At 45.9% G+C, this 26693-nt stretch overlaps 1 protein-coding gene across 2 annotated transcripts in view; it reads right to left on the bottom strand.

Annotated features, from left to right (window-relative positions):
• CDK14 (cyclin dependent kinase 14) overlaps positions 1–25239 on the bottom strand; it is a 455945-nt gene extending 430706 nt beyond the window's left edge. For both annotated transcript variants that reach the window (XM_058678236.1, XM_058678237.1), the window contains exons 1-2: positions 24987–25239; positions 18323–18354 (exon numbers count right to left, since the gene is read on the bottom strand). In XM_058678236.1, coding sequence (XP_058534219.1) covers positions 18323–18354; positions 24987–25077 — 123 coding nt within the window. In that variant the 5' untranslated portion in view covers positions 25078–25239. The remainder of the gene's footprint in view (positions 1–18322; positions 18355–24986) is intronic.
• Between the last annotated feature and the right edge of the window lie 1454 nt (positions 25240–26693).

The following is a 26693-nucleotide window of genomic DNA, read 5'->3' as shown; positions in this document are numbered from 1 at the left end:
ACAACAAGAGTTCCAAATTCAAACACAGAAGCAGCTGCCCAGCCCGAAAACAAAAGACGTCAAATTATTAGGATTCATGTGGTTGGGCTCTACCCTCAAAGACACACATCCACTTATCCTCCACATAGCAAAACTCCTTTTAAGCCATTCAATACCCTGCACTGTGCAGGTTTAGGTCTGCACATATGTCTGATTCAGAAGCGAAAACTCACATGAGCACAAAGTCAAGAAAACTAAAAGCAAAAAGTTTTTCAAAAGCTTTTATCACCTAAGAAAAGTTTTCCTTAAAAAAAAAAAACACAAAAAAACAGGACAACAGGCTGACAAATGACATGGTCCTCCATTAATAATGGAAACTATGAATATTCATTACACAATAGTCATAAGTAGAAAGCAGGGAAATCAGAGTACAGATGGGGCAAGTACTCAGAAAACTTTTTTAAAAATTAAATTTAAAAAGAAAGAAAATACATACCGCCTCAGACAATAACTTTGATCTAAGATAAGATAAGATAGCATCATGAAGAAGGAATTTCCTTACTCAAGGTAAATAAACAAATAGAATAAACTACTCAGAATGGCATGAAGAAAAATGTCAGGGTAGCCTTCGCTTAAATCTTTGGAAGGAGATGAAACATCTCCCCCAGCCCACTAACTAGGCGAACTAGGTAGGCACTACCCCACCCTCCCACACGCCCACTTAGAGAAGGGACAGCCCTAGATAAAAACCCAGTGTCTTTCACATGTTCTCTCTCTCAGGAAAGAGGATCAAAAATTAAACACCCCAAACACATGCTTGGAGATAACAATGTTTTCAAGATCCCTATTAAAAGTAGGAGACTTCTGCGAAAGGTCAACCACAAGGGACAGTTTTTCTAGAACTTTCAAGAAAAGTACAGACAACTCTTCAGTTTAAGATGATTCACACTTTGAATGAACAACAATGTTGCCACATAAGAACGCAGAATTATTCTAACTTCCTGTTTCCAAACACACTGGTGGCAAAAGATGTAAGGGTTGAATTAGTGACAATATACAGCATATAACTTCCTAATTAGCTAAGAGCACCTTCAGGCAAATGCCAACAGGATTAATAGTAAGAGCTTTCTCTGATGAGGAAATCAATTTGTTTGCAGTACTTTCATTTTCTAGTTTGTTTATCAATTAGTGCCATAGCTAAAGGCTACTCAACACATTCTTAGCATTAATTTTCAACTTAAAAGTCACACAATTCAACAGTAAATGCATCTCAACCACCATTCAAATGTAAGACACTTTGTCCCTTGCTTTTGGAAGGACAACAATCTGGCCCCAGCTGCTCCCACCTCGGCCCCTGGCAGGGGAGCGACCCAGATCACCAAGACCTGCCTACGCCCCCCACCCACCCTTATGAAATGTCCTTAGCCCTAGGACCCTGTGCAAGTTGCTTAGCTTCTTCAACCTGAATACAGCCCGTCTTAAGAACAGAAATAAGAATGTCAAAATTATTAGAAAATCAATCACAATGTAAAACATGTAAGATAAGCCTCATTCCCCCAATAAACGACTGGGCAGTTCTTGCAGCATTCTAAAAGAAAGGAAAAAAGCAACAGCATGTTCAGACTATGGAAACAAATTCACAAAAAATGTACAACAGTGTTGTCCGGGTTCTTGTTTCAAGAAACACTTGCACCTATTAAGCACAAAGAGACAAGCTGAACAAGCAAACTCTTGACTGGACAGACGGGATGTTTCTGCTCTCAAGTACTCGAACATCTGAAGTACAGGACGGGAAGAGAAGAGCTGGCCTGAGGGTCGCTCAGCACACTGTGCCCAAGGCTGAGCATAAGCAGCCATGAGGGGAGAGCATCCTGTTGGAGCAAAGTCGCCCAGGGCCTCAACGCACACCCACAAAACCCATGGACAGAAACAGAGGGCCCTCTCACCCAGACAAGGAGTGCATTCCAGGAGGTAGGTCACTAACCAGGGAGTCACCAACCCAGAGCTGGGGAAGCTCGGGAAGACCCCTCCTCCGCCTATACTTGGATAAGGAACACTAGATACATTCTTTAGATCAATTGTGTGTTGGCTCCTTGTAAAACAGTGGCTGGTCATGTTCACAAAGGCAGAGGTCCCAATGACCAAAAAAGATGAGGCAGACAAACCCCAAAATTGGATGCTCTTTGCAGTCACAGCCAGTTAGCACTCACGGCTACCATCATGGCCATGGCTGTGACCATAAGATGGTAAGGTAGCCACTACGGGAAGCGGGGGGCCACAGACTGGAGTAAAGCTAAGTCTGGACTTTATATCTTAACCTCCTGTCTTAAATAAGGAATTCCTAGAACTGGATCACTCTGGTAAGCCACAGCAGGTGTCACATGCCCCTTAGCCTGGACCCACAGGTGTAAGGGAGAGAGGGGCAACACCCTGACAGCCAAGCCGTGCAGCACCTCTGGCATGTCAGTGGCTGTGAGTGGTGGAGTCTACTCTGTGCCAAGAGCTTTTGAAGAATGTAAAATAATTATCATATTAACTTCAACAGCTTTGCCAGGCAATAACTGTCCTTGTGCAGATAAGGAAAAAGGGGCTCCAAGCAGGCATCACAAAGACTGGAAAGTGGGAAGGGCGGTGTAGAGAGTGGAGACGGAGATTCCAATGCCCCTGCTCCTTGTCTCCCCACTGACCCCCAAGTTCCAAGGGAGGCAGAATTGAGAAGCCGCCCTAACCGGCGCCTGGAAACCATATGTTCTTACTGTCCCTGGTAAACCAATGCTAGTCAATCAATCCATGAAAAATGAAAAAAAAATCTGATAAGGCTGCAAGTTCAGGGGACATGCCCGCGGCTTTCACTGCGGAAGCACTGCAGTCACACAGGGCTAAGAGTTAAGGAATGTTATCTACAGAATGAATAAAGAGGCAAGGATCTCTAATCTGTCAACAAAAATTTAAAAACTGCTCAAAACAGGGCCCCGCACAGTAGCCTAGCAGCTAAGGCCCTCACCTTGCACATGCCAGGATCCCATATATGCCCCAGGATCCCATATGGGTGCTGGTTTGTATTCCGCCGGCCCCATTCCCATCCAGCTCCTACTTGTTGTCTGGAAAGGCAGTTGAGGGCGGCCTAAAACCCTGGGGCCCTGCACCTGCATGGGAGACCCGGAAGAGGCTCCTGCCTTTGAGTTGGCACAGCTCTGGTCGTTGTGGCCACCTAGGGAGTGACAGAAGATCTTCCTCGCTGTCTCTCCTCTCTGTATATCTGACTTGCCAATAAAAATAAATCTTAAAAAAAATTTTTTAATAGTGAGACATCCCATATTCTTGAAAAAGACTCAACTGTTCTAGAAATATTAAAATACAATTTTTACCAAATACAAAATCCTGTTTCTAAGCTTCTAATTACTCTATTTGTAATCTGCATTTCAATCTTTCTAATTATTATTTTATAATGTAAAATAAAAACAGTCAGAATTCATGACAAAGTTTTCAAATGTAAATTCCAAGATTCCCACTGCATACTTCATCAAACGTCCAGTTCTCTTAAAACTCTTGCCTCTGTGTTAACGATGTTATTAGAAATGGCCTTAAAAGCTCTAGCAACAGTAAACATCACTGAATCAACAATGAGGAACAAGAAAATGCAAACTGACTTAGCTTCCTTTTTTTTTTTTTTACTTTTTTTTTGTTAATTATTATGCATTATGTGACAGTCTCATAGGCTCTGGGAATCCCCCCACCCCTCCCCACGTCCCTCCCCCCTGGTGGATTCCTCCACCTTGGTGCAGTATTACAGTTCAAATTCAATCAAGATTCTTTCCTTGCAAACATATACCAAACATAGAGTCCAGCTACTTATTGTCCAGATGGGTTGAACAGTTTCTTGGGGAGACCATTTCTGGTCCAAAGTTAGAGCTGGTAGAATATCATCCCAGTCAATTAAGAGTCCCAATATAACATTAACAGCAATTTGTAACATTATGGAATTGACATGGTTTTGCATAACCAGTATGTTAAAAAAAAACAAAAAACAAGTTCTTAACCACAACTTATGATTTGCTCATTGACATTAGCTTCCTTTATTCCCTTTGTCAGCCGAAGGCCAGGAGCTGGATGTCACACCTGGGACAAGAGCCTCCCGGCAGCTGCCAAACCCAGAGCAACCAGACGAGTGGTGCCCAGGCCGAGTGGAAGTCGGTCAGGGACTCGCCAGTGGACGTCAAATGCTTCCCAAACAGCGAGCAGGACGGGCTGGCAAATACATTCATTTTTAAAGTAAACACTAACTGAATGAACTCGGTGGCCGGAAAACGGATTCTGTTCTCTTGATATTTTAATGCCTCTGCTCCTTCTCATCAAAAGAAAAAAAAAAGTGCTCATCAAGCATCAATTCTCCACTTCAGAGACAGAGCAGTACCAGGAAGAAACTATCTTAGGGCCTGTGCAAGCCAACCGATGCAGAAGGGAGGACACACAGACAACGTCTGCTCCCACTGGTGCAGAAGGGAGGACATGAGGCCCACAGACAGCGTCTGCTCCGGCAGCCAAAATCAGGGCCCGGGCCAGCACAACAGGGGCCAGTCCTGCCAGACATCCCCACTTCCAGCCCGTGGCTTCTCCCTGCTCTCCCGCCTGTCCTGCACATACACGTATCACATCAGTCACAGCTAGACAGACAGCAGAATGAACCGACTGGCCACTACAGGTACTGGCCCCGGTGCCTTGGGCGTAAGGGAGCCCTGTGGCTGGCAGGAAGCAGTTAGCTGTCCCCATCAAAATGCAGCTGTTTCCCAGGAAAAAAGCAACTTAAGCCAACGACAGTTAGTCGAAGCACCAGGCAAAAGAGAGAACTGTTCTACCCAGCTCTACTAATAAAAGAGGATACAAAGTAATTGTCTCCTCTGTTCCCACTTCAAGACCTTTGCCACACTTACTAAGCTGTAAATCTTAAAAGATCTGCCCGTTTTCTCTACATTTTAACCTTCACAAAGATTTCAGTTGTCACAATATGAAATTAAAGCTACACGGGGTAATATTCCAAGTGTATATAGTCAACAGAAAAAGAAGGTACTATCTGACATCTTCTCTTCAATACTGCAATCATCTTCCCCTTGTTCCAGGAAGGCAATTTATATCCATTCAAAGACACCGGGACAGACGTCCCCAGGCCCACAGCTGTCAAGATTGCCAGCTCAGAGCAGAGGAAGCCCGTGGCACCTCACCCAACAGCTCACCCTCCACAGCCGTCAGTCTGCACAGCACTGATACTCAGCCAGGATTATTTATTTAGCCAATTAATAGGAAAAAAAAAACATAGCTTATATCTTGTCAAACAATTCCACCTGACCCACACCTCCATCTCAATTTAAGGGGGGGCAGAAAGAAGTACAAGCAGAGATTTCACATAACCTTCACAATGAGATCTAAGACACAAAGACCAGATCAGGAGACCCTTCAATTCCGTGACACATGATCAACTATGTTCCCTTTGGCAGCATTCATTAACCTGCTGCACCTCCTTGCACCCCAGTTTTCTCTCTATAAAATGGGTGTCTCTTCTTCAACACAGTGTAGATCCGCTGTAAAATTCTTAGGTTCACTTACTGTTATGCCTCTAGTGAACACGGGCTGGCCAGAGTTTCCACCACATCTCTGTTGCTGCTTTGTAAGAACTCTGGATATTTTCCATAAGCCTCATCTGAGTATTCCTCCCTTCTGGAAGACAGCTCCCATACCCACATGGGAGGCACAAAGACCTGGGCCTGTCTTACAAAACTGATATCACACACCACATTCAGTGCTTGTCTGCACCTTAACGGTGTAGATTTATTCTACAGTTTCCAATAGCTTTTGTTTTCTAGGCCATCAGCATAATTTTTTTAAGATTTATTTATTTTTACTGGAAAGTCAGATTTACAGAGAGAAAGAGAGACAGAGAAAAAGATCTTCCAACTGCTGATTCACTCCCCAAGTGGTCAGAGATGAGCTGATCCAAAGCCAGGAGCTTCTTCCTGATCTCCCACACAGGTGCAGGGTCCCAAGGCTTTGGGCCACCCTCAACTGCCTTTCCAGGCCACAAGCAGGGAGCTCGATGGAGCAGCCAGGATATAAACCAGCATCCATATAGGATCTCAACGCATGCAAGGTGAGAATTAATTCACTAGGCTAGCGTGCCAAGTCCGCATACTTTTCTTAACAGCAAACACCAACTTTATCTGGATAAAAATATGTAGCTTTGATAAGAAGGAAAAATTCTGAAACTGAAAAAAAAAAGTTCAAAGCAAGTTTACAAATCAATCAACGACCCCAGCCATGTGTTGGCAATGAAAATCTGGGCAAATGGAGACTCTAGGGTGGACTATGTCAGCCTTTGGATTCTGGAGAGATTTCATCATGCTTGGAATGGTGAGACTGGCAGCAATTCAGAACTCTTGAACAGAGCTCTAGCAGCATACTCCAAATCAGGGACTCTGGGATGGGTGGGAGGCTGGGTGGGGCTTCTCTATCTTCCCCCTTATCCCAGATACAGAAAAAAAGAGAGAGAATGTGGAAACAAAGGTCTTACCCACTTTCCTGTAGCCCTTGACCCTTTGCATCCTAATCAACTGTGTAAAGATTATCAAAATAATTAAAAATACTCAAATGAACAAAATGCATCTTCCAGATGATTTAATATAGGAACTAAAGGCAGACGGATAGTCAGGGTAAGTCATTCAGAACTGTGGCCATAACACTAATGCCTGTCAGATAGGCTCTAATATTTTTATCTTGTGATAGCTATGCAAAAATGCATGTTTTCTGTGTTATATGATTTGTGGTGTAATCTTGCAAAGCACATATTTATTTTTCCCTCTTATGACCAAAGTACCTTTTTATTTTACATGTTACAAATCATTTAGATAAACTAAGACAAGCCTCTTGGGGAAAGTTCTGGACTCAATTAGGGCATCGGGGGAAAGGCCATATGTTACCAGGCCTCCTGCACACCTGAACCCCAATATCTAATGACCCAAAGATGCTCATTTTTAAAATTAAATAGCCTGCTTCTTAAGAGAAGAGAAGCAAGCACTGCAACACCCTCTACATCACATTCATTGCACAATGACAGGAAGAGAGCTAGAGGGACCAAACCTTGAAATCAATGAGCATCTACCACACAAAAGAACTCGCAATTCATGCCTTTAATGACACTTACTAACAAACAGTTTTATCTCATCAATTTTACCGCTTCTTCATAATTTAACTTAATGAGAAGTGTTTTCATTAAAATCAAACAAGTAACTGCAAGGCATTCATTTTTTATCTTTGGTAGAATAATCTTTACTTATGGCTTTTCCTGTTACAAAGTTTTACAACACTACCTTAATTTTTCTTTCAGCTAAAATATCTGGAATGTTAATTTGATGTTAATAAATGCACAGTTATAAAACCAAGAAGACTGTTTTCTAAATCCAGAATCACAAGCAGGATCTGAATGCAAGAGTCATCTCAAAACATTCCTACTGCATACGTGAGACTACCAACATTCACCTTCAACTCCTTCCTAACATGATGGATCTTTAAAAAGCTCATGAGAAACGGAATTAAAGGGTAAGCTTACTTCACCACAAAAACCAGCTAAAATTCATGTGCGTTAGAGGCAGTTCAAAAATATCATGAAAATGCATAGTAAGAGAAAACATGAATGGGTTTCAAAATTTTCTGCACTTACATAATCCTTCAATTATTTTCCCAGGAAATTTTTCAAGTGTTCTCAGAGTTTAGTAAGATCTTAAAAGTGGTTCTCCGGCAGGCACTGGGTGCAATGCTTCAGCCACCACTTAGGATATCCACAGAATACCCAGATTTGAGTTTATTACCAATCTCAATTCCAGCTTCCTGCTAACGTGCATCGTGGAAGCAGGCAGCAGACCCAAGTCAGGTCTGTCTTCAACCTGGTCCAGTCCTAGTTCTTGCAAACATTGGAGAAGCAAACCAGCAAATGAGTTATCTCTTTGTCTTTCAAATAAATAAAAATTCTTTAAAGTTCACGGGGGAAAAAAATATGGTTCATGCTCATTTTTATCATCCGAACAGATTTGGTATGACACATTCCCCACAATGATACCAGTTAACTGCACAACAGTATTTTGTCTTTTTTTTTTTTTTTTTTTAAGATTTATTTGAGTGGCCCGGCGTGGTGACATAGCAGCTAAAGTCCTCGCCTTGAACGCCCCGGGATCCCAAATGGGTGCCTGTTCTAATCCCAGCAGCTCCACTTCCCATCCAGCTCCCTGCCTGTGACCTGGGAAAGCAGTCGAGGATGGCCCAAAGCCTTAGGACCCTGCACCCGCGTGGGAGAACCGGAAGAGCTCCTGGCTCCTGATCGGCACAGTACCGGCCATTGTAGTCACTTGGGAAGTGAATCATCGGACGGATGATCTTCCTCTGTCTCTCCTCCTCTCTGTATATCTGACTTTGTAATAAAATAAATAAATCTTTTTAAAAATGATTCATTTATTTGAAAGGCAGAGAGAGAGAGAAAGAGACAGAAAGAATGAATCAATCAATCGCTCTCCCAGACGCTAGCAACAGCCAGGGTTGGACTAGGCAGAAACCAGGAATTATGGTGTGTGGCAAGGACTCAAGTACCCAGGTCATGATCTGCTGCCTTCCAAGCACGTTAGCAGGAAGCAGGATTGGAAGTGGAGGAGGCAAGCCTCGAGTGGGCACTCTGCTATGGGATGTAGGCGTACCAAGCCTCGAGTGGGCACTCCGCTATGGGATGTAGGCGTACCAAGCCTCAAGTGGGCACTCTGCTATGGGATGTAGGCGTACCAAGCCTCGAGTGGGCACTCTGCTATGGGATGTAGGCGTACCAAGTGGTGGTTTACCCTGCTGTGCTACACCAGCCTCCAAGAAGCTTTCAAGACACGTGACTTTCAGTAATAGTAAAGAAGCTGCCACCCAAATCTTCAGGGAGCATTCAGGAAACTCTCGGCCTCCACCACTTAACTGAGCTGCAACAACCTTCTTTATGTGGAAATTCTTTAAAATAGGATACATAACACTTCCAGAAAACTAAATTAGAGACATATTACCTGGCCTTAGGGCAAAGAACAGACCAGAGAAACGTTTTCAGCTTATTTCCACTATGACACACGTCATGGTGATCATTTCGTACTTGGATTGGCCAAACTCTTGCAGCAAGTCCATCTCTGGAACTCTGACTGCAACTCCTTCCCTTTCTTCCTGAGATAATGACATCAATCTTGTATTTTTTTTTTTTCCTGAGAAAAGCACCTGTGCACATCACTGTTTTGGCTCATCAGAAGACAACTATGACCATGCATCTGACGTTTGCTGGGTTAGAAGCGCAATTTCCAACACCTCCCACTTAGAGCAGTCTCACGTGAAATTGTCCATCAATTGAGGACACACGAACTTACAGACGCCAAGACTGCCCGGTTCTCTGTGCAATGCTAAGACTCAGTGCTTGACAAAGGTTTGAAGTGGATATTTTTTAAATTAGTGAAAATTCAGATGAGTATTTACCTGATGTAACAATCTGAATATACAAGTCTATCTTGAAACAACTTTATTCTACATTAACTGTACAGTCATTAAAAAAAACTTAAAATTTTCTCAAAGCATTTCTTGCCCATACATAAAAAATTAAATATCACAGAACTTAGAGGAGCTATTAAGACATAAAGAAAACTATTAATCTCATTTAAAATTACACACATAGGCTGCATAACATATCATAAACATCACTGGAAAAAAATTATTCCCAGGCTTAAATGCCTAAAAGAAAAGTTAATGTAAAAGAGTGATTAAAACAAAGAAAAAACAAGCTTAAAATAATCAGAATCTTCACATTTGAAAATAAAATAGAAGAAAAAGGAGTACTGTATCAAATATTGTGAAAGACCTCTTCCTACAAGAAAATCTTGAAGAAAAATATCTCCTTCAAGAAACACTTAAGTGCCCTGAAGAAATGAAGCTGGCAAAATTGACAGCAAACTGCTGGTGCAATATTGTGTAACAAGGCCACTCATAAACTTTATGATGCCAGGAAAAGGCAGGATTAAGTGTGTTTTGAGCAATTTAAAAAAAATAAGAGAATAGAGAAAAAGTCATCTTGGACCTAAAGACGCCCTGCCTGCAGGCTTAACCTGCTGCAGCTAACATCAGTCAGCTGGTATGGGAGACTAAGTGACATCAACCACTCACAACCAGGCAACTTTGGACCAATTTTGTCTTGGTTGAAGAAACTCAAGTAGGCAAATGAATTCCTCTATGAAAGGTCACCCTTCTGCGAATGAATTCAAACATGCAAATCAATGATTTGCCAGGGGGTAGTGGGAGTCTCTCCGGTAGGAGAGAGCCAGCTAATGAGCCTCCTGAAAGCACATCCAGTGTTCCCAACAGCAACAGGACACTATTCATGGCTTCAGTTTCTGTTACATTCTGCCTTGATCAGAATCAGAAATAGGAAAATCTCTAATTCTCACAAATATCATACATTGTGCATTTTGTGACATGCCCTTGACTTCATCTCTGAATCTCTACAGCACTACCCAGACATGTTAGCCACTGTCTAGGACTAGAAGTGATTATGGCAATCATGTCTACTGTAATTAGGAAGACGGCAAATCTGATCAAATATTTATAGAAAGAGAAAATAACTGAAGCACAGAAGGGTCTAAGCATCCAAAAATTTTAACTACATTTCCAATGAGGAAGCCAGGTTCTTTTTCAGTGATCCAATATGTTGCATCTAAAATATAATGACTTACTAGATCACTGGCATAAGCAAAAAAGGGTCTGAAAATGTTCAGGCCACATGCATGGGACAGATTCATACCATCTAGAGTTGGCAGGCATGACCACAGTCAAACAACAGGGTACAAACTAACCTAAAATCTTACTGCAAAAAACAAAAAAACTGAGTCTCTGTCCAAACCCAACACCTGAAGACACTGGGGGACTGTCCACCGGTACATGCCAACTAAGGCTGGGCTTTGTTAGAATGGCCAGATGGAGAAGCAGGCTAACAGCACATCCAGAGCCTGATCTAAAACAGACACCAGCAGACACCTGGTGCATGACCCTCGAGTAGTGGAGCATCATAATGGGATGTCTTGGAAAGGATGGGGTGGAAAAATGAAAGACAAAGGGAGAGACCAACGGGCAAGTCATCAGCAACACGGTGAAGGTGAGGACATTCTGTACTGACAGCTGCAACACAGTGCAGGTACTGAAGTGAAAGGCACCTGACTGATCAGAGGTGAAAGGCGGGCAGAACATAAACCATGAAACACTCTAAAAATCCAGCTAGGAGCTGGACTTGAACCTGTGGCTGATGGAGAACTTTCACAGCAGTAAGCAGGGAATAACATGATTCATATTTCAGCTCTGTCTTTTGAATGGAGTGGGAGACAAGCTGTGACAAGGAGGCAGATGGAAGACGACTACACGTTAAGAAAGCACTGAGGTGAATGTACACACTGGTAGTGGGAGTGGAGCGGACAGCAGAACAAAGCACCAATGCCTGGGTGAGCAGTTGCAGACAAGTTTAGAATGTCAAGCTTTTGTCTTCAAAGATCACATGGCTGAGACAGGGAACAGAAAAAGGTACACGTTTGGAACACAGAGGAATCGGGGATATTCCCTGCATGCTGAGTGACTGTGACGAACAGAGGCAGAGGCACTCAGTGGGAACCTGGACACCTGGGCGTGGGATCAGGGATTCAGCATAGCAGGCTGAGTCATTTGTACTGATGTGCGCAAAATAAGGGAGTAGCCAAATCAAGGAAGAGATTTTTTAAAATGATCACAGAGGACAAAGGGTTTCAGTGATGATGAAACAAACTATGGGAGACTGAGCATGTTCAGAGCCTCTGGCCAAAGTAGCCCTAAAAAGACACTGGGGCCAGCAAAGTGGCACCCCAGGATATGCTACTGCTTGTAATGCCAGCACCCATATCAGAGCGTATCAGCTTCCATCCCAGCTCTCTACAAAAGCGCATGGGATGGCAGCAGATGACCACCCAAATGTCTCCTGAAAGAACTACTCTCATGTTGGACTTCAGGTCTCTAGATTCAGGTGTTTCAGCCACACAGTTTGTGACACTTTGCTAGAGTGCTTCTGGAGAACTAACACAGAGCAAAGGGCATCCTCAAAAGGAAAATGGACGAGAGGAGTGCAGGTTGAAGGTCACGGGGAGTGAGAAGGGTATCAGGAGAAACACAGGGACAAGGGTGCCCAAATGCAAGGCAGTCTATGGGGTGGGGACAACGGTGCCCAAATGCAAGGCAGTCTATGGGGTGGGGACAACGGTGCCCAAATGCAAGGCTGTCTACTTGCCTACGCTTCCAGCTAAGGCTGCTAGGAATAATTTACAACATGAGTTCCTCAAGCAGCTCTTGGTAGCCATCCCATAGGCGAGGGAAATCCACCAGATCAAAATGGAGAGCAGGTGGATCAGGTTACAAGCAGGGTACAAGGGGTGGGCCACTGAGGACAATGGCAAGAGTGAGGGACAGAGACTGAAATAAAGGAGAGGGAGGGGCTGCAGACTGGGAATATCTGATAGGGCAGGCAGGTAGGACCACCTAGAAACCAGAAGCCAGCCAAGAGGTCCAGGGAAGACAGGAGTCAGAGGGCAGGACAAAAATGGCCACTGGGCTTTAATACCTTAGGTGTGCAACAGTTCCCAAGAAAGACCCAGTTTCCCTAGAGACTGAGTCTGGGCAGAACAGCTGTCAGAGGAGGAAGTTGGGGAGCCCTGAAGCTGGATTTGTCCCCCCCAGACACTGGGTCCTCCAGTGGCAACCGATGGTAGGGGGGGAAGAACAGAGGTGACTCCCACTACCCTCAGTGACCAGAAAACAACGGGCAGAAATCCCCCAAACCATTCCTGCACCTAACCCCTACACAGGTTCTCGTTTTAACAAATCACTGCCACCTTTTTCAGCTCAGGTTTTTTGGGGGGAGCGGGGGAGTGAGAGGGAAGGAGAGAGATTAACTTCATACAAAGTAACGAGAAGAGGCACAGACTAAAGTTTTATCAGCTAAGTTTGATATACAATGTGTCCATCTAACAGAACTATTACATTAAACATGTAATAGGCAAAGTGAGCTTATGTGTTTGGAAGATCTACAAATGCAACCTAATAACTAAGATGTTTTTATGCTTTGTACACATTTTCTGAGACTTCAAAAAAGATGTTGAAAACTGCCAAAATAATTGCTGTTAGTCCCTTTTCACTTCAAAAACATGAAATGACCAGAGAACAACTTCAAAATTCATAAATGATTGCCCATTTTTATAAACAAATTAATGCTTAATTATAGGTTATATACCTCATACATAAAAAAACTTAGGGCTTATTTCTATCGCTAAAATTTTTCTATTTCTCACCAAAGAGCCATGCAATGCCAACATTTTGTTCTGAGAGCTCATCTGAGCTAAATAAGTAACAAGTGTGAAGCCGAACTGTGCAATTTAACCTTTCACGCTTAAGAATAACTCATGGGGGCTCGGCAGCGTGGCCTAGTGGCTAAGGTCCTCGCCTTGATCCCATATGGCTGCTGGTTCTAATCCCGGCAGCTCCACTTCCTCTCTATCTCTCCTCCTCTCAGTACATCTGACTTTGTAATAAAAATAAAAATAAATCTAAAAAAAAAAAAAAAGAATAACTCATGAACTGCTGTAATTCTGGACATTTCCAACTCTTTCTTACACACATATTTATACTTAATTGGAGCTTTTGTCTCCCAAGAGCAGAAGTTTTTTCCGTGAGGCAACATACTGGCAGAGACTAACTGTACCTTCTGACCTCTTATATATTAAGCACCATTATTGTTCAGAAATAAATCATTAAGGCCAAAAATAAGATTCAAAAACTCCCCTATGCAGTCACAGGGGAGCCACTGTTCACTGCCCAGGGAAAAACAAGAACACGTAGGGGACAGGGCCGGGCGTTTATCAGTGAAAAAAGGCTAAAAGACACCCAGAAGTTCTGCAATAGGATCAGACACACCAAGTTCACACTCAGCAAGTTCCTCATCACAGTGTCACCAAAAACCACGACACGAAGCTATGAGCAATCGTTCTTTATGCTTAATCACGCCTTTCCTCGATATTTGCTTCTTTGGACCCTTCATCTTGGCCAAGTATTGCAGTCAACGCTGAGAATCCAAGTAGCAAGTTGAGGGGCAGTGGGTACTAAAATCAGTGCAGTTTTTCTTAGCCTATCCTTATAAATGGCTGATGCATCTAAGTCAGATGTGTAGCTTAAGCCTCCAGTACGTGCAATAGCTAGGACACTAGTGAGGATGCAAGCACGCAGTGAATGAAGGGTGAGCTGAGCAAGAGGGCGTGCTCTCCGGCTATGATGGCCTTTAGCAAAATCCCATCATTCATCAATCACTGCCAATGCCAACAGGTCTCAATACCTAGCTTCCAAACACTTCATACACAGGCACACACATCACACACACACACATGAATATGTATGGCCTACTTTACACAAGTGTTGGCCCGCAGTTCATGAACACAATCCCTGAATATGACTTTGAAAATTAACAGTTGCTTGGGGCCCGGCGGCGTGGCCAAAGTCCTCGCCTTGAACACCACGGGATCCCATATGGGCGCCGGTTCTAATCCTGGCAGCTCCACTTCCCATCCAGCTCCCTGCTTGTGGCCTGGGAAAGCAGTCGAGGATGGCCCAAAGCTTTGGGACACTGCACCCACGTGGGAGACCTGGAAGAGATTCCTGGTTCCCAGCTTCGGATTGGCGTGCACCGGCCCATTGCGGCTCACTTGGGGAGTGAAACATCGGATGGAAGATCTTCCTCTCTGTCTCTCCTCCTCTCTGTATATCCGGCTTTCCAATAATAATAAATCTTTAAAAAAAAAAAGAAAATTAACAGTTGCCATTTTTTAAGTCTAAAAGAATTTATTTTTTTTTTCTGTTCAAGATCAAATATTTACAACGCTCCAGAGGAATCCTCTACATAAACCTAGAGGCTGCACCACTGGCATGGCAGATGCCCCGGGAGGCAGCCACTCCTTCAGATAAGGAGCCCTGCAGGTCATAAACACCAGGGAAGCAGAGAGCGGCCACACCTCCCCACATAACTGAGACACAACCCAGCCCTAGGGTTTCCAGACTCCAATCTGAACTGGATTAGTGTCAACTGCAGAGATTCCCAACTCCAGGAGAGAAAAAAAAAGATGAAAAACTATGAATCAAGACAAATTCTAGCACTATTATTTGAAAATAACCACAGAATAACTCAGACAAGCCAATAGCACAGGGGAAGGGGTCTGTTACTTAGGATCCCTCTTTCCAGACCAACCTGAAAACTATTTTGCTACTGATGGATTTTTACAAATGAGACACCTGGGGTTGAGTAAGTTAAACAACTTCTGCCCCGGACGTAGGAAGTAGCCAATGAGAACCCATCACGACTGACTCCTGGTGGATCACTGTCTCTACTCCTTCCCAACTCAGTTAAACAGATTAAATACTAACAATGCACAAACACTGGGGGATGACCAAGTGGAATGCAGCCATCCCTCATGGAATCAGAAAACATGGTGAATTTCAGATGATAATCTCACGTATTTAATATGGAAATCACCACATGATACTCTACACAGGATTTTAGAGAAACTGCTCCAACTAACTCTGCTCAGTCCTTACTTTGCAGCAGAATCCTTCCATTCACTGTGTAGTTCTCCCAACTACATAAGGTGGATGTTGTGGCGAGAGACAAAGCAGACAATGTCAACTGACAGAGACTTTTACTGCATCATCCATTGTTCTGGAACTTTCATTTACTTTCGTGCATCTAACCCCTCTCTACTACCTTAACACAGAGACAGAGATCACAATCATCTCTTTTTTCCAGAACGTGTGGAATGAGTGTGGAATGAGTGAGGCTACGGCTCACTGGCAGGCGCTGCTTAGAGCTTCAGCGCAGGCAGGCCTTGTTCCCCAGCCTCCGCCAGGCTGCAAACTCTGGGGCTTCCCCCAATTAACAGGAAATTACCTGGCCTGTCCGGATCTCAGTGTCTACATCTGAGGAACAATAGGGCAGGAGAAAGATGTTGGACAACGACTCATCCAGATCTAGTATTACTGATGTTGGCAACTCACAGTATTCACCTCTGGTGGCTCAGAGGAAGGAAAGCATGATGTTAAGGTGAAGCCTGACTTTGTCTCCAATCACGACACCCACACCTCTCACTAAACCAAGGTTTCAGAAGAGGAAGCAAAGAGGCAGCTGTGGGTTCTATACAACACTCACCTTCATCTGGACTCAAGATTCAGATGGTGTTTTTATTTTTTCATGAATCAACAGCCAACACTTCTTGACCTCGGTTCTCTTTGTTTCCATTTTACATTTCAGGCAGAGACAGACAGTGATGGGAAGCCAGAGCTCTTCCATCCGCTGAGTCACCCTCCAAATGCCTGCAACAGCCCGGGCTGAGTCCGGCAGAATCCAGCACAAAGCACTCCATTCGGGTCTCTCATTCTGGAACCCGGACCATCAAAACTGCCACTCAGGTCAATTAGAAAGAAGCTTGTCTGGAGGAGGAGGCAGGACCAGAACCCAGGATCTTAACACCAAATGCCTACCTCAGTTTTGCTTTCCTTTGTTTTGTTTTAGAGCTAAGAATGAAGTAAATTGAATCTTTTAAATCCTAGCAATGATTAGGAGGAGTTGTTCAAATCATGGGGGAATATCACATCACAGGTTTAAAGGAAAAGACAACAAGGATCTAGGTTACTAAAACATGGAATCAAAGGAGGACGTTCAACAGGGATTGTTGTAAGTAACTACTTAAGATTTTCTCCTTTTTTTTCAAGCGAGCTTAAATTACTTTCATAATTAGAGGGCAGAACTTCCTTTACAAAGAGAGAAAAGGTACCCAATATTTTCACATTGATTTCTCCTGAGATGGAAGAAAATAATCTGAAAACTTCTTAGTAACAAACACTGCAGAAATTCCAGTAATACAGATTGGAGGAAAGCACCATTATTAGCTACTACGGGTGGGTAGGAAAAGATTCGCCTATTGCTTCAGGTCTACAAGAATTAAGTTTTAGAGGATGTTACAGGAATGCTGGCAGGTGAAGTCACTTCGGAGTCCAGAGACATGCAGCTCTGCAGAACTCAGCCGGGGGGGTGGGGGGGGGGAGGAAAAAAGGAACAGGTGCAGGCAATGAAGCGGCAGACCGTGACGGCCAGACGATGCTGGCCCGCCAGAGAGCTCAGCCTGGAGCAGGTCTTTCCTAAGTGAACCTGCCACACAGCATGGCCTGCCACATGGCCAAGGAGACCTTCCATGCACACAGACACCCTTTCCTCATTAGAGCTGCATGGCACAGGGGAGCTTGGGTAGCGTATTTCAGGGATTCCACAACAATCCAAACTAACTTATGCCTTCATTAAGCAGCAAGGCAAGGGCATGGTACAGATCTCTCCGTGGTCCCACAAAAGCACACATCCTCAACCCATTCCAAACCCAGCTCCTGATTCTTCCTGTTCACGTGAGCCCTAGGGGTCAGCAGGAGGTGGCTCAGGGACTTGGGTCCTTGCCACCCGGAGACCAACAGAGAGCATTCACAGCTCCTGGCTTTACACTGGCATCAATCATGCCCAGGCATAGTGGGCAGTGCATGGAGCTCTGTAAAGTAATTTTTAAAGAGAAAGACTGTGACTAGAAACATTTCACAAACACATAAAACTTTTCTGGTGATTGCCACTTGGACTATAAAATCTCAGGAAACAGTATGCCTTAAAATATCACATTAAGGATGCTATTAATTACATAAGAACCCTCTGCCTTATTTGGACAGGGCTTTTGTTTATTTTGGTTTGCTTTGTTTTTATTCCCGCATAGCAAGAAGATAAAGAAAGGTCTGATGAAGAACAAACTAGAGCAGGAAAAGTCAGTTCGTCCTCTGGGAGGAGACAGACGATCCGTGGCGTCAGTGCCCCATCACACCGGATGCTGTCAAGGTCTGCAAGGGGGACACCAAGCCCAATGTCCCAGCAGCTCAAGACTTGTCCTAGGTATGCACATCAAGCCGATTCCCAACTACCATCCCCAACAAGAAGGCAGAAGGCCCTCGCGCGTCTCTTCATCACCTTGTTTACCAGCTTAAAAAGCTACCAAAGTTCGTTCAAACATCTATTTAAAAATCATAAATGATCTATCATTAACTAAATACACAGATGTCATTTCTTGCTCATTTGTATGTGTGTGTGAAATTGGCACCTACTAGTTTTACCTGGCAGTAATTTAATATATCCAACATGAGATAAAGAAATTTAACCTACCTCATCAAACGCGGCATCGTCTTTCTTCAGGGCTATAAAATAAAAAGGGAAAGGAAAGTTACTGTGAAAAATCCCAAGGAGACCAAGTATCCAAGTTCTAGAAAACAGAGCAGAACAAAGCATCATGGTGTTTTCATTACAGAAAGAAAAACCTGACCAGCAAGTGTCAGGATGCAATACACAAACAGCAATTGAGGGAAAGACACCGCACAAAATGCTTCCTTGTAAATCACTGCCCATAATTATGTAAATAGAGCTAATTTCCCAAACCCGGGTGCAGAGTGAAACCATGCAGATCTACCCCACAATCTTCTTTATGCAAAAACTGCTTGAACAAAAGCATGCAAGAATCACAAAGTCATCTTCAAGAGTTCTTCCCATAAGCTCCTGGTTTCTGACCCTAGGTCATCTCAGCAGGTGTATGGACGCCAAGCCACAGGCCAGGTGACTGCCCAGACTCCTGTCCTGAGAGAGATTCTCACACTAAGGAAAAACGGAACATGCCGGAGCAGCACAGCTGAGCAAGAGACGATGGTCAATGGGATACATGGCATCCTGTTCTCCAGAGAACAGAGTCAGAATCTTTCCAGGAATGAGCAAATGCTTCAAATTCGTTTTCTTGGTAGCGGATCTTGTCACTCCAAGGCCAGGGCAGTGGGGTGGGGGACAAGAAATTTCACCTCTACTTGGCAAATTCCTAGGTCCCCATATCCTAGGATTACTTAGAATGCTTCTTGTTAAAGAAAAATGTGCCAAGTAGCTCATTAATCTAAACGCACAACCCAGACAAATGTGTGCCATGTGCAGACGGCCCTTGTTTGGGCAGACACATAGGGGCTGCTACCACAAAGCAGTGGATGGAATATTCTTTGAATAATTAAAGCTCTGAGGAAAAGTAACAAGTGTAGCCTGAATCTATTATACAAAAACTTTTCTAACAGTCTTGAAAAGGTAATTTTGTTTTATACTGTAATTTTTATAATTTTTTTTTTAAAAGATCAAGTATGTGATTGAGGTATTGTGTTAACAGGGATACAGGTTGGCCAAGAAAGACAGTTTAATGCTAAAGTTTAATGCACAGGATTTTCATTTTGCTTAGGAAACTGATCTATAATAGATTTGACTTTATCAAAGAAAAACTTTTTGTGAGTGAAAAATAAAGACAAGTCTTTTGTCCCAAAGGACTTATTTTGTATTCAACGGCTTGTGTTTTTTATGCATATGCCATAGACTATATTAAAAATAAAATAAGGAAATAATCGGAGCTGGCACAGTGGCATACAAGCTAATTCTCTTGCCTGTAGTACTGCCATCCCATACGTACACTAGTCCGTGTCTGGCTAAGCCACTTCCAACTCAGCTCCCTGCTTATGACCTGAGGGCAGCAATGGATGGCTAACATCCTTGGGCACCTGTATCCACCTGGGAGACCCAGAGGCAGCTCCTGGCTCCCGACTTAGACTGCTTCAACTCTGGCCATTGCAATCTCTGGAGAATGAACCAGCAGAAGGAAGATTCTCTCCTGCTCTCCCCTAACGTCTCTGTAAATCTGCTTTTCACATAAAAATACATTTTTTTAAATAGGGAATGGCGTTTGGTCTAACAGCTAAGTTGCTAGTTAAGACGCCTGTGACCCTTACCAATGCCCAGCTCTGGCTCCCGACTCCACATTCCCACTGCTGCACACCCTTGCAAGGTGGCGGTGATGGTGCAATGTGCTGAGCTCCTGACACCCACACATTTAAATAAACGGACTCCATGGGAGCAGGCAGGGTGTCTCACACAAATTCTAAAGATTTAGCCATTTGTTTACTTAAGCAAAGCATCCAGTAAGAACTCAAGCTGATATCATCCCTCGGGCAACTGCGAACACACAATGAAAACCATCACACTAACAGGAGGGCAGGAAAGTGAAAATCCTACACATCTAGGCTAGTCCATTTCCTCCCTGCCTCATGAGCCCTGATCCGCTTCCAATAGTCTGGATTGCATGGAGGAGTGCAGACACAGAAAGAGAAGAAAATAAGAGAAGAAATTGTGGGAGCATTTGCTAGGTTAGAAGGAACAAGCCGGACTCTCTTCCCTGCACTATGTATCCCCAAGTCCAGTGCCCTTTGGGGCAGGAGGGAGAACATGTTAAGGCCAACAGGTCCATTACTTCATTGGTACCTTCCAGGACTAGACGGACACCTTCCATGGTTCCTCCCGAGTACTGAATCCTTGTCCTAAACAGCAATTAGCAGTGACCCTCACCAAAACAAAAGACTAATGAAAGGTGTCTTTACAGACATTTATCAGGTCACTGAAGAAGAAACTCTACCCAAAGCAGGCACACGACAACCCCTTGTTGATCACACCCGCCTCGGAGGACCCGCTGCAGTCACAAACAAGTTGTACTATTCCGGTTAACCATGGAAGAGGACCAGATGTTCTACTGAGTCCTCTGCTCAGCCATCCCCCTGCAGAAGGCTTCCCAGGAGTGCATCAGCTTCACAGGGAGGCACCTCCCAAGGAACACTGCTCTTCCTGGCAGCATTTGTCTCCTTATACTATCAATGCCCCTACAGAGGCTTGTTCTCCCTTCAAATCCCCAACGACAGGGACCAGCCTCACCGGTCACCTGTATGTCCACACAGTGCCCAGCAGAGAGGAGGCACTTGGAAATAAGTGAACTTAATGATGTCTACCTCAATGGCTAAAGAACTGCACCTTGCACTGTCTGACACACTGAGGTTGTAGCACATGAAACTCATTCGCTGGGCCCGGCGCCGTGGTCTAGCGGCTAAAGTCCTCGCCTTGAAAGCCCCAGCATCCCATATGGGCGCCGGTTCTAATCCCGGCAGCTCCACTTCCCATCCAGCTCCCTGCTTGTGGCCTGGGAAAGCAGTCGAGGACAGCCCAATGCTTTGAGACACTGCACCCGCGTGGGAGACCCGGAAGAGGTTCCAGGTTCCCGGCATCGGATCGGCGCGCACCAGCCCGTTGCGGCTCACTTGGGGAGTGAATCATCGGACGGAAGATCTTCCTCTCTGTCTCTCCTCCTCTCTGTATATCTGGCTGTAATAAAATGAATAAATCTTTAAAAAAAAAAAAAAGAAACTCATTCGCTGCCCTCTCTTATTCAGGCTTCACAGATGTAAGTTCCATGTTGCACATTTCTAAAAGCAATCTTTTGAACCCGTACTGGGAAAGGTTGTGTTACAATGGTTAAACTTTGTGTCCCACTCTTCAGATTTCTCTGTCCTGACAGAAAGGGCTCATCAAATGATGACTGGTCTCCAGAATGACACACGCACTGCACAAGGTAAGAAACCCGAAATTCAGTGTAGTGACAACCTCTTCCTTTTATTCAGTTCTCTCATAAACCACATGCCCTGATGGAAACGGGATACATGAGGTTCATCTCAAATATCACAGCAAATAGATCTCCTTTCTCTAGGAAACAATCCAAATAAGCCTGAAGAAATGCATTCAAATGAGTATTAAGAAATGTCAGTTTGACCTTTATGAGAGACAGTAATCTACAGAGCCTCTATCTTTCTAGATTATCATTCAAAAATTTTTTTAAAAAGAGGAAATGGATGTTAACATATTTAAGATGTTCAATGGTTAAGTTCCCATCTCTTTAGCTAAAATTTTTAAAAATAAAACATATGAGCAACTATAATAATTCCTAAATTAAAGACCACATTGATACTACTTAGCAAAAAAAAAAAATGCAGATATTGCTGAAATCCATGGGCGACTTTAAATTTCAATTACCTCCTCTTATAAAAGAATCATAGCTATATTACAGTCACTTCCTAGCAGATGCCATAGATTAGAGCATGATGGTTTGAAAGCCCATGTGTTTTATTGGACCTTTTATAATTCAGTCGTCTCAACAGTTCTGTTTCGGCTGGGCTATGACAAAGTCAAGCATCATCTCTGGTCATGGGAATATATTACATCGTGTTGCTATGGTCATCTATTCAGAATTCTTAATAATATTCATTGGTTGTCACACTTTTTCAAACACTATCCTCATTTTCCACAGATGAATTATCTAGTAATTGCTTGTGGCTAAACAAGGACAATGTAGATGCCATCCATCATACAACAGGCTCCAATGTTCAATCACTGTAAAAAAGCAAAACAAAGTTGGTACATCTGTTTTGAAAGCCATCTTAGACTGGTTAAGTGGAATAACTACTCTGCAATGCTAGATTGTCCCAAAGGAGCAAACCATTTTCTCTTGGATCTCCCCCCTGACGTCCCCGTGTAGCAAAGATAAACAGAAACCAGAAGGGGTGACAATAGCTTCCAGAGCGATATTCACCTGTGGTGAACACTGCACTTGGGATTTTTCATATTGTGTCTCACTTCACAACAACAGCAACAGTCACTGATGGTAAGTCTGTTCAAGGTCATGAAGCAAGCAGGAAAGAGGGTTCAAACCCAGGCCTGCCCCCTAAGTTCAAGACCATCTTTTGGCAGGCTGGCTGTACTACATGGCCCAGTGTTGCCTTTTCTCATTTTCTACTGAACAGTGTCCATCTTGGTACAGCAGAAGCACTAATGATAACAGTACCATACTGACAATCCTTGAATTTCTATGACATGCAATGTGGGACAGCTTATGTGTTTTGTCTCCAAGCGCCTGACACCAAGCTTAGCTACTTATGGAAAAAAATGAAATTCAAGGAAATAAGGACATCTGCTCAAGCTCATTTGGCTAGGAGTAGCAACATGGGAAATGGCCAGAGCATCCAGCACACAGCTCAACACCTCTGATTCACACAATGTGCTAACACTCCACAGCCGCCAGCATGTCAGAAGTCCTTCAAAGGGAGGTGGCCGCGGGAAGCTCTACACATACACAACTCGGTAACGGGGGGCGAAAGTCCCTCAGTAATCAGAAAGATTTCATTGCTTTCGATGTTGAGAAAAGAAAACGTCAAGGAAATTAGTAAACAGGTCTTGTTTTTCAGGGATGCTATTCCCCATAAGCTTCCTGGGCTTGCTATGCAACTACAGTCACTTAAACTTCAGTTTCTCCTCTTACAGCATTCCGCAAGGAGATGTGCCGTTCCAAGTCATGACCCTCCATCAACACAAGAACTCATCAGTAGTGTTCACTGTGCTGTACTGTTGCCTGAAGGGAGGAAACAACATCCACTAGGTCTTAAAAGACACTTTTAGCAAGAGCTGGACTCAAAAGGAGTTTCACGTCACTGATTCTCAGCAAGCTAGAAAATCCACTAAACTGTAATACCCCATTTGCCTGCACCACAGTGAACCTAAATTTTACTGATTGTCAATCAAATCCCTGAAATTATTTAAACATAAGGAAATTTTATAATAATGTCTTTTTTAACCTGAGACTCAAGTGCGATGAATTACTTAACGCAAAACTGGAGGGGCCCCAACAGAGTGAAGACCATGAGTAAATACAGTTGGTGTGTTTCAGAACCCAGCGGGATGGACTCCCCGCCTGCTGACCCTCGGGGCGCAGGCTCCTGGTGAGGAACGCACAGCCTTTCCCACCTGGGACGCACACTCAACTCCCAAACTTCATCTGAACCGAGGGAATGCCCAGGTGCGAATGAATACATACATTGAATAACACCTGAACCAATTTCATTCTCACAGAAGTTTTCAGTCATCTTGGGGAATGTGAAGTCAAAAAATGACCAAAAAAAAAGTTAAAAAGAAAACTTGCCTCGGTCTCCCCCCCTCCGTCACACCCCCGTTGTCTCTCACGCGAAGCAAGTTCGCAGGCCTTTACAATGCACAGGGTGGGTGACAGCAGCGCTAACCTGAGGAACTGGCACCTTTCGGCTTTACCTCATTAACACGGATGACGTGAGACAAAGGCCCGGGGCTTCTCGGCGGACTCCGAGGGTTGTTTTTCTGCCAGCTGAGGGCAGTTAGTTACCTGCATCAGTGAAACTTCTGACAGCTGGGGGGAGGCGGCAACTTTCTTCGAAGTTAACAGGGGGTTTCTATGCCAAAAGCCAACCTGGGGCTAACCCGTTCCACGTGACACTGCTGTCACCCCAGTCACGGCTTGACCCGGCTCTAATCGTCCTGAACATTCCTCGGGGCTTTGGCTGCTTGGAAGACAATGGCCCCTGGCTCGAGGAATGGGAACAAGTTGGGCGACTTGACTGCTTCACGCCCAGAGAGCTCCTCGGCGTGCAATTCCCTCCAGCTGCGGGGACACTGGGAGACCTGGGCACTCCACTCCCAAACCCTCGCTTTCTGGGACCCCAAGTACCGAACAAAAGGTCTCGGGGTACCCTGCTGCTTCCCTTGACGCTGTATAGCATAGTGAACACCAGGGCACCAACCCGCGTTCCGCCAATGTCCAACGCCAACTCACTGCCTCCACGCCCGATGCCCAAGCCCGACGCGCGAAAATTAACCCGGACACCCGGGCGGCCGCGCCGCCGTCCCCTAGCCCGTGTCCTCGAGCACCCGAGCGAGCCCGCGGGCCAGGAAGGTCGCCCCGCAACTGCAGGCTTGCGACGATCCACGGACGCGCCAGGTCTTGCGGTGCGGGGGTCTCCCTTTCCGCCTGCGCCGCCGCCCGGCTTGCTGCACCCCTCCAGCTGCCCTGCCGGTGCGTCGGCGCGCGGCGCGGGGCCGCAGGGGAGCGGGACCCGGGGCGCCGGCCACTCACCGATGCGGCTGAAACTCTCCGACAAAGTTCTCCGCAACTTCTTCATCTTGCCGATCTTTTCGGCCGGCTGCGGCTCGATGAGGTCGCACATCTGGACGACGCGGGGCCCTGGCAACTTCCCCAAACTGGTCCAGAGCCGGAGCGCAGACAACGGCGAGGGCGCGCGGCGCGGGAAGGCGGCGCCTGCGGCTCGTCCTCCTCACCGCCTCCTCCCCGGCCCGCGGCGACGCGCAGGGCCCCGGCGGGCGAGCGACCCGGCCGGCCTCCGCTCGGGCCTGGGCCGCGGTGGGCCTCACGGGCCGCCCGAGGGACGCGCGGGCGGGCGGGGGCGCTTTACGTGGTGCCGGGGGCGGCCGCGCTCGCCGCCGCTCTGAGGGCCCCGCGCCGCGCCTCCGCCGCCTCGGCCGCCGCCCGCCTCATTTTCCCTCCTTTGTAAAGCGGGCGAAGCGCGGCCGGCGGCCGGCAGGGGGGGCGGCGCGGCCGCAGCGTGGGGCGGGGGCGGGGGCGGGCCCGAGCGGGTGCGGGAGCCGCGGGGCGCGGGCGGGGAGAAGTTCTCGGGCCCGAGTTGCGGGCGCCGGGCCGGCCGCCTCGCCTGCCCCTCGGAGCGGAACCCCGGGCGCGGGATCCCGGGCGCAGCCTCGGCTCCGCGCCCCGAGCCCGCGTCCTCCGCCCGGCCCCGCTGGCGCCCAGGCGGCGCCCCCTCCCGGCCGGCCGCCCGAGTCCTCGAGGACCGCGGGCACCGAGGGGACAGGCCGGGGAGCCGGCCGCGCGTCACCCAAAGTGCGGGAGGCATTTTTATGATTGTGCACCGAGGACGCTGTGAAGGGTGGGATCCGGAGGAGAAAGAGGGGCCTCTTTTGTGGAGGTTAAGTGCAGACTCGATGCTGCGACTCTAACCCCCGGCGGGCGGGGGTCGTGCGAGTGCAGGGGCGGGTGATTGCGGAGCAAACCCAGCCCTCAGCCTGCTTCACAGCTAATGGGACAGTCTGCTTCTGAATAGGAAAACCCGGAGGCTAGTAAGATTCTGACCTCCGTTTTCCCTAAACCTCAAAAGAATGAACTTGAAAGCCCGACGGGGGAGGTTTATAAAATCCCGGCACAAACCGTTGCGGCAGCCAACCCACGCCATCCTTATTCCAATGAGACGTGGTGTAGCGGGAGCGGCGAGCGCCCATTTCCCGGGGGAGAGAAGAGGAGGAAGGGTGGGGCCCGAATGGGTTGATTTGGGGCCAGCAGACTTCTTTATGAATAGAAGTGCTGGTGATCTTGAGTCACCGCACTGTGTAAGTAATGAGATCTTGTGAGGGTGGGACAATGCTGTTTGGTTTACAGGAAGGGGGGGGGGGAAGTTGAAAGATTTTTATCTAAAGACAAAAATGAGCCCCCTGCCTTCCTTAAATTGTGATTTCTGCCCAGCACAGAGCGCATTATGAGGGTCTTGGTGTATTGTCGCGGATCGACGGTAGGAAGTCACGGCCAAGTGCACAGGGAAGGTCCCTGGAGCTCGCCAGAGGAGTGGGCATGAGAGAAAGCACGGATGTTGGGTCCTGACAGCCCCCTCTGGTAGCCACAGACAGCACCGAGTGACGCCTCACCCAGGAAAAGTTCAGACTTTCTCTGCTGAGGGAAGGTGAAGGTTAGGAGATGTGGTGGCGAGAGAAGGGGCACTCTACAAAGGTGAAGAGCATCTTCGTTGAGTTAATAAGC

Source organism: Ochotona princeps, chromosome 20, assembly GCF_030435755.1.
Source record: "Ochotona princeps isolate mOchPri1 chromosome 20, mOchPri1.hap1, whole genome shotgun sequence".
In the NCBI taxonomy this organism is placed as follows: domain Eukaryota; kingdom Metazoa; phylum Chordata; class Mammalia; order Lagomorpha; family Ochotonidae; genus Ochotona; species Ochotona princeps.
The sequence above is the reverse complement of the archived record's forward strand: the minus strand, read 5'-3'. Positions and strand labels throughout refer to the sequence as shown.